The sequence below is a fragment of the Oryzias melastigma genome, linkage group LG13 (assembly GCF_002922805.2).
Source record: "Oryzias melastigma strain HK-1 linkage group LG13, ASM292280v2, whole genome shotgun sequence".
In the NCBI taxonomy this organism is placed as follows: Eukaryota; Metazoa; Chordata; class Actinopteri; order Beloniformes; family Adrianichthyidae; genus Oryzias; species Oryzias melastigma.
In genome coordinates, this window is record NC_050524.1 from 23,255,441 (window position 1) to 23,263,691 (window position 8,251).

Sequence of the window (8,251 nt, forward strand, 5' to 3'; positions counted from 1 at the left end):
TCCTTCTTCTGCCTCCTGATTGATGGCGTTTGCATCGTCCTGAACATGGTGGGTCACCCTCTCCGATACCCCACAAAACGCCTGCTTTTGATGATGAAACTGCAGACACAGCAGGTCCTCAAGCGTTCATAAATAAACCACAGGGCCCGACACATCCATGAAAGGAGATATCCCCAGAATTCATTTGGCAGCTTTGTTTTGCTTCACAGTTGTGAAACGAACCCATGAAGAGAAGTGTTTTAAAATCTCTGAGTCCAGATATTATGGATTATTACTGGACTATTATTATTACCAACAAAGCTTTGTTTTACTAGTTTCAAAAGTTAGTTTGCTATTGACCATTGACCAGCTTATTATCACTAATGTAGTATCCGCTCCTGCAAAAATCCATAAAGGAGGTGCATCCTTCTCCTCACACAGCAGGAGGTGCAGATTATTTCTGTGCTAAAATGTGTCACAGGCCTCAAAGGTCAACACAGGTCTCCAGCTGCAGCGTGAAAACTTTTACTGCCACTTCAAATAAGCGATGGCGGTCTGTACAGGAGCAGGTCACATTTTGGATTCTCCTCTGTTCACAGGACATACGACCACTGAATGCTGGGAGGTGCCAGTACTACAGCAGCGGCAGGAGCTACATCTATGAGAATTTCTTTGCCACGGTAAAAAAAAAAAAAAGGAGAAAAATATCAAACATTTTTCAGAATAACATAATCTGGATGTGATTATTTCCTGTTTTACTTTTGCTATCTGTCTGAGGCTGAACTTTCCTGTTTCAGGTGTCGTGTCAGAATCTGAAGGAGTCCTGCTCCCTGACAGTACGGAGTGGAACCTGTTACTGCTGCGACCTCTACGACTGCGCCAAGTGAGAGGACACACGCCAAAAACACACACGGTTGAAAGAAAGGCACCATATTCTATTCTAGAACAAAATAAATCTTTATTTCATGATTTTGATGCTCTGCAGTGGAGGTTACCTCAGCAACTACTATGAGTTTGTTGGCGTTGAGAGCTGCGAGGACGTCTTCACGCTGTACGTGTTCATTTGGGTCCTCGCTGGTCTGAACCTGGTGGCCTTCTTCACAGGGATACTGACCACAGCAGTGCTGGGCAGCATCAAGTCTGTGGTGAGATCCTGCTGAAAACACAAAGTCATAGCTGTTCTTCACATGGTAACATGCAGAACATCTAAGGTCATCATTAATCAAATCCGTGGAATATACGGAGAGCAAAAAGGGAGAAAAAACAAACAAAAACAAATTAAAAACATCAATGGATTAAAATTAGAAAGTGAATAAATAAATAAGTAAAGTAGATTAGATAGCAAAAAAAACATTAAAAACGTTTTTTTTATTTGTAATGGATTATTAAATTATTTTTTCCTACAAAACTGTTTATTTCCTTAAACCTATAACACAACCTTCGCTGAATTAAAAAGTCACTTGTTTGTAGCTTAACAACTTAAAATCATTATTGTTCACTGTAAAGGTGTTTGCGCAATTCTTCTTACTTACTGCACCTTTGAGCAAAAACGTCTCCCCTGCCACATACTCAAAACTCACCAAAAGTTTCTTGCACCTAGTACTATTAAAAAAATAGTATATATATTTAAAAAAAATAGATGACATCATTGGCAGAAAAAATAATGGGACTAAAATCTCTTATGTGACTCAAAAAAATATTCAAATCCTCTAATTGGCAATTTTCACATTTATTTTGACTTTTGCCCTAAGTGGGAGGCTGCAATCTTAAATTTTCGTAAAAAAAAAAACTCCTTGGGTTTTTATTCTATTGTCTCCTAACTCCTTGACCATGGAGTGTGCATGGAGTATGGAGTGATTTTTTGTGCCATTTTTTGTGCCACTTTTTGTGCCATTGCGAATAAAAAGTCACACATCAAAATGTCCTAAAAAATAACACTCCATTAACACCAACACTCAATTAAAATATTAAACATTAGCTTTCAAAAATGTTTTTTTTTTTTTTTTTTTCTTTCAAAAAAATATTTTTGCGTTTGTGACACAAATGTTTTCGCTCACGGTTTTAATTAGCTTTGCTTTAAGTTTTCAGCCTTTACAAAAAAATGCACTGATATAATGCAGTGATGGACAGGTTTAAATTTTGTGTGAGCGATACAATCTTAATTATGCAAAAATACCCACATTTTTCCTTTTAATTACTGATTTGTATCATTTTTATTATTTAAAAACAGATTGTTTGTAGTCCTCTTTGGCAACTACTAAGCTGTTTTTGCTTTCATTGAGCAGAAAGTCTGAGTTATAATAATAAAAAGCGTGGTAACCTCAGAGCTGAAGCCTTTTCTCATGCACTTTAATCACAATCACAGGCTAAAGGTTTAGGATGTAAGCATTGAGCCAAATGTAACAAAGTGAGTATGGGAATAAGAGTGTTGTGCAGTTCCTTCCACTCTAAGTGATTGCCACTTTTATGATCCTGGATATGTGCTGGAATGTAATTACATCTGATGTATCTTTAGGGATGAACACGAGGTTTATGTGTGCAGATGAGTTTTTTCAGGCTACTTGTTGTTCTTTTAGAGTTTTTGGACGATTATCTCTCTGTTTTTAAGGAAAAAATAACATTTTCAAGGAGAATCATTGGCTATGAAATTGAAAAACACACTCCAGGTTTTGGGTTTACATATTTAGTGTTCTCTGGTTGATCCGCTTCACTTACCCCTTATCTCTTGTGGTCCCTGTTTTTATAGTTTCCTATAAAAGTGAAATACGCAGTCATAACGTGAGCGGCATGAACACTTAAATGCGTGTGACTTGTTGGAGTAGAAGCTGTGCAGTTGAGAGAGCGCGGCCGTAAAAGCTGGAAAACAGCCGGCCGCTGGACCAGCGGGGTTGGCGGGGCTGTCTCCGCCTGCAGGGCTGCTGCACGTCAGCGAGATGTCTCAGAAACATTCCTTCACAGCTCCTCCTGCAGCTCCCACCTGGAAGACTATCTGTCACACTAAGTCTTCTGCACTTTTCCCACCAAGTTCACGTCAACAAGCACTTTGGTGGAGCTGCTAGGTTGTGGTTTTATCTTTTTGCAACTATTTTGCGTGAGAAGAGCTGACAAAATTGCGTGTTTTCATAGACTTTCCTTTGAAAGTAGTGGTTTGAACACGCGTTGCAGAGGGCGGTGTGAGCATAAATTTAGATCCAGCTGCTCTTCTCTACGACCTTCCACAGGCCCGGACCACCCAAAGACCCGTATCAACCCAATGGTTCAACCCCTCAAACGGGTGCTTGTGATATTTCTATTCAGAGAAAAGAACAAAAAGTTTGAAAAAAAAGGTTTGACTAACTAATCAAATGTAATCATTTTTAATTAGTTTTCTGTTTTCTTTATGGTAAAAAAATCTAATAAATCCAGGGAAAACCCTACTTGTGCTGGAGGATCTTTTGGGTCCTTCCTCGTGCTTTATAGGTCTGTGTCAGAGGCTGTAACCAATCTAAACTATAAATCCTTTAGGAAATTGTTTGGTTAAATGAGTGGAATAAAACTAAGTGGAACTTTGGAAGACCTTCAGAAAATCCTTTGGGCTTTTTTGGAAGATTACATAGAGTTCTTTGGAAGAAAAGCACAAAAAAGTGTTTTTTTTAGGACTTTTTCATTCATGTTAACACACACGAATGAACTTTTTATGCATTGATTTGTCTGTTTCTTAGAATATTGCAACTTTGCCTGTGAGCAGACCACACACTCTTTCCCATCCTTCATATTAGAGTTTCGTCTTCCTACAAGAGGTGAATTCATCTGCTTTGTTTTATTGAGAACGCTTACAAATCCTTCTGTTATCTCTCCTTTAGTGGTGTTGTCGGATTTCCCTCCATGCTCTTTGATTTAATACAACCGAACCCAGTTCCTTATCAGTCCCTCCCCCACATTCCACAACACATACGTTGTGTACATTGAGGAAACTGCAGTTCATCATAGCGGAAGTGCTTTGATGACCAGGTCTGATTAGGTTTTTGTTCCTTATCTTCCGATAAAACGACCTCACAAGAACAAAAACATATACGTTATTTGACATGACACACTGGAATCACTCCAGGAATGGAGCACAACACATTTCCATCAAATCCTGTTTGCAGTCAGGGTGGTGTAGCGGTTAGCCACTCAAGTAGGTTTTTGGGCTTCCTCCCACAGTCAAAGAACAGGCTTTGTAGGTTAATCGATGACTCTAAATTGCCCGTCAGGTGTGGCTGTACCCCACCTTCGTTGTTTTGTAAAAGGGTTGGCTCCATTATCTCTGTGACCTCAAACCACCAGCTCAGTGGCCTTGTGGTAGAGCGTCCGAAGGTCGTCGGTTCAAATCCAGGCTGAGTCATACCAATCATTAAACAAAATTAGACCCACTGCCTCCCTGATTGAACCTCATCATGAAGGGGTTCAATTGGGGAGTTAAACCACCAAATGGTTCCTAAACGCAGCTGTGACTGCAGCTCACCTCTCCCCTAGGTGATTGGTCAACTGCAGAGAACACATTTCATGACAGCTAATGGGGACTTTAACTTTAAAAACAACCCAGTAAGTTGGAAATTGGCTGGGTATTTAGCTATAAAACGAGCCCATATGATGACCCTTCCATCACTGTGCTTTATAGTGACAATATGCCAGACATCATGCGGTTGTTACGGCGTATCAGGATGACCCAGATGCAAGAGGAGAATCAGTCTGATAAAAATATGGAGCAACTCCAAGTGAGAAAAATCCACAAAGGATCAGCGCAGTAATAAACAGGCTACTGGTTACAAATAACTAAACAGTGAAGACACAGTCTTCCAGGGTGAGGACTGTGAACTTTGGTTTGGTTTTTGTCAGTTATGATTTTGTTTTGTTCTGTTTTGAATTGTCCCTTTTTGTCACTCACAGCTATTTCAGGTTTGTCATGATTCACATCTTTCTTCATTTCAGTTAATTACCTTCAGTTCATTTAAGTGTCTGATTTTCAGTTCGTCTCTGCTGTTGTCTTGTTCAAGCTTCTTTATTAAATGTTTGAGTTTCCACCACCATGCCAAATCTCCTGCCTTTTCCCCACCAGTTCCAGACACACAGAGCACTGAAACAGAGGAACTTAAATAAAACAGTTTAACTTAATTAAGTGGAGACTGACAGGTGAGGGGGCGGAGCCTTCCAGGAGAAGTCACAGCCTACCTGCACAGAAAACAAACAAACTGACAGACTGAGTATTTTGTTTAGAAGTAAAACTTCAAACCTACAACATTTTTCTTTGACTTTTTTCTCCTGGAAGCTTGTCGACATACTTCTCTTGCACTTTCATTTTTTCTGACATTAAGATTAATTTGCTGCAATATCTATCATTAAAAGGCTAGATATCTAAAATGTTTTCCTTCCAATAATAATCATTTTGGAAATAACCTTTCTTTTAGACAGATAAGACGTAAAAATTGGCGCTCAGAGGTCATTTATAATGAATTTCCAGTCTGTTACACAAATGTTTGTGTTATTGGAACAATTTCCTTGTTTCATTTGTCTTGCTTTATGTTACATACAGACTGAGTAATGTATGAATGTGTGAAGAGGACATACATCCTAAAACATAGCCTGACTCTAAAACTTATGGAGTATTTTTTTTTTAATCGAAACAACTCAAACTGAATCATTTTTAAATAAACTTTCTGAAAGTTTAGTTAACCTTCAGGAAGTTTTTGTTTTCCAAAAATATTTTTACACCAATCGTTCACATCACCTTTGCTTGGAACATTTTTAATAAAGCTCCACAGCTGTTTCATTTGATTAAACATTTTTTTTCTACCGTTCAAACTGAAAGTCTCCAAACTTTAAATGATACTCTGGTGTTTGATAATGACACAAGAACATCAATAAATGTTGGAATCGGAACATTCTGTTTCAGAGACTTTTAGTATTTTATATCCTCATCCTCTGATCCTGTGCAGGCTCACTCAGGCCTTCAAGGGATTCAACCTTATGTGCTTCCATGTTTTTCCAATAAAACAACTGATTACATTCTGACATATTTTGGTTGTTGTGTGTTTCAGAGGAGCAACCCTGTGACAGAATCCACAGAGAGCAGGAGTTCTTCTCCCACAGCTCCTCTGCTGATGGATGTCAACACAGCGCACCAGCCTCACCCTATCAGCCTGCAGTAGACTGACTCCCAGTAGTCCCTCCACATACTCCAGTCTCTGTCCACACAGACAGACGTATTCATGCCACTGAGCCAGACAGGTGCTTTCTTTCCAACACTCACTCCTGGCACCAAATTGATGTAATCTCTTAGGATTTATGGATTCTGAGGAGGATGGAGAGTCAAGATTAACAACACAAAGTCAAGGTTTAGCTTGCAGATGGCTGTTTTGGCAAATAAACGCGGCTGACGGTGGTTCAAATGTCGACGGTGCCCTCACAGAGATAAAGAGTATATTTAAAGACGAGGAGAACTGTTTTGTCTTTCTGCTAAAAAGATTTTTCTCTGATTTACTGAGGCTTAAATATAAAAGAATTAACAAAACATCACAGTCCATAAATCACAGTTAAGAAAAAAAGGGTTAATTTCAAAAGTTCCTGAAGTGATTACATCCTTAAAGTTCCACTCGGATCATCTTTTGATCTTATTTAAGAGTGTTCCCAGTGCTCTTTAATTATGATTATGCAGTTTTTAGCCAAAACAGGACATAGTTTCTGCAGAACAGCAGTAGTTTAGTAGAAATTCACTTTTGAGTTGTGGGTGGGACTGTTGACACAGTAAAAGCCCTCCCCCAATTTCCTATCATCAATCTATGTATGTGCTCTCCCTCCAGCTTGTAGCCTCTCACAACTCCAACCTGACATGAGTCCAACAAAAATGGTGAGCAATAATGAAGCTAAAGCTAGAGTTCTGAGCCAGATTCAAGCTCAGACGAGGAAAAGAAAAAAGTTCTTTTGCATCTACTTCTCTATAAGTGGATGCATCAGAATGGGGCGAAGCAGGGAGTTAGTGGCCCTTATCACAACTACAATCTTTATCCAATTAAATTATTTTTAATGATTCGCAGCCATTTGAATAAAGAAATACTCAGAAATGCAATTTTGAGCTTAACTGTCTTAAAATATATCCTCCATCATTAGGAAAATGCCACAAGAACATGTTATAAACACCAAACACACAATTTCCATTGGAGTGGTTCTTTAAATCTAACTTCAAACTAGATTTACATCACCTGAGGAGAAATCTATGTAATCAATTCCTAACATGAAGCAGGAACAAAGTATTCACTTTTTTATTTTTCTTTTAAAAAATTTCAAAGCAAGATTTTTGATGAGGATAGTTCATTTCATAATCTTGAAGTTGGGTCATAGCAACTGGACCACGTCACTCGGATGCATGAGACTCTCCACCAGTATTCATTTCATTGAATAGCAGCATATAATGGAATCAAATTTTGTTTTTGCCACATCAAAGTCTTCAAAATAACAGAATCTCTGCCAAGTGTTCGGGTAGAAAGACATAAAAGTGTTGTTCTCCTAAACTTCAACTGACTTCTAGGAACTGTGGTTGAGCAAAATCTTCACATTATCAGGTGGTCAACTAAAAAAAACTCAGTGAAGAATGGGTGAATGTAAAGAAAATGAAGATATCTGATTCCAAAATCTCTTGAATTATTATAAACATATTCCCACAAATATTTCTGTATTTTCACTTCTTGTTTAACAATGACTTGTTCTGTTTTTTGCCTGAAGATGTACAGTATATACCTGATTTTAATGCCTTATATGTCATGATGTGCTTTTTCCAGAGGGACATTTGAATTAAATTAAAGTTGATTTTCTTTTTGTTTGGATAAATGTTGCATTAAAGAGTTATTGAAGAGAAACGTCACATATTTCTGTCTAGAGCGGGGGTCGGCAACCTGCGGCTCCGGAGCCGCATGCGGCTCTTCAAGCACTCCCTTGCGGCTCAGTGGCGCTTTTTCAAAAATGTTTTGATAATAATTTAAAATGTTGGAAGGAAATATATTGTAGCGATTTGGGTGGGAGCAGAGCCACAGATTACTGTCAGATTAAATCCAGACATCACTTGTGTCCTATACATTGTACGATCCCTCGTGATTGGAGTAAGAAGCGCACACGCAGGCCATGGAGACCAGTCGGTGTCAACAATTTGACTACCATTTATTTAACAGCTCCAAACCACAGAACAGCCGACACTGTGAGGAGCGTCACTCATACACACACCACTCTCACTCATGGTGCCGGTAAAACACTCAAGTCCCAT

At 38.7% G+C, this 8,251-nt stretch overlaps 1 protein-coding gene and 1 long non-coding RNA gene across 2 annotated transcripts in view; one reads left to right on the forward strand and one right to left on the reverse strand.

The window, feature by feature from the left end:
• Positions 1–7,859, forward strand: part of LOC112149848 (transmembrane protein 255B) — a 19,776-nt gene extending 11,917 nt beyond the window's left edge. Inside the window, exons 6-9 of the mRNA XM_024277806.1 lie at positions 579–659; positions 777–862; positions 965–1,124; positions 6,036–7,859. Of these exons, the coding sequence (XP_024133574.1) occupies positions 579–659; positions 777–862; positions 965–1,124; positions 6,036–6,146 (438 nt within the window). The 3' untranslated portion in view covers positions 6,147–7,859. The remainder of the gene's footprint in view (positions 1–578; positions 660–776; positions 863–964; positions 1,125–6,035) is intronic.
• Positions 1,049–5,035, reverse strand: LOC112149851. Its single transcript, XR_002919855.1, has 3 exons — positions 4,938–5,035; positions 2,695–2,729; positions 1,049–1,132 (listed from the first exon to the last, which is right to left on the reverse strand). It is a non-coding gene; the product is annotated as an uncharacterized LOC112149851 (long non-coding RNA).
• Positions 7,860–8,251: the final 392 nt, after the last annotated feature.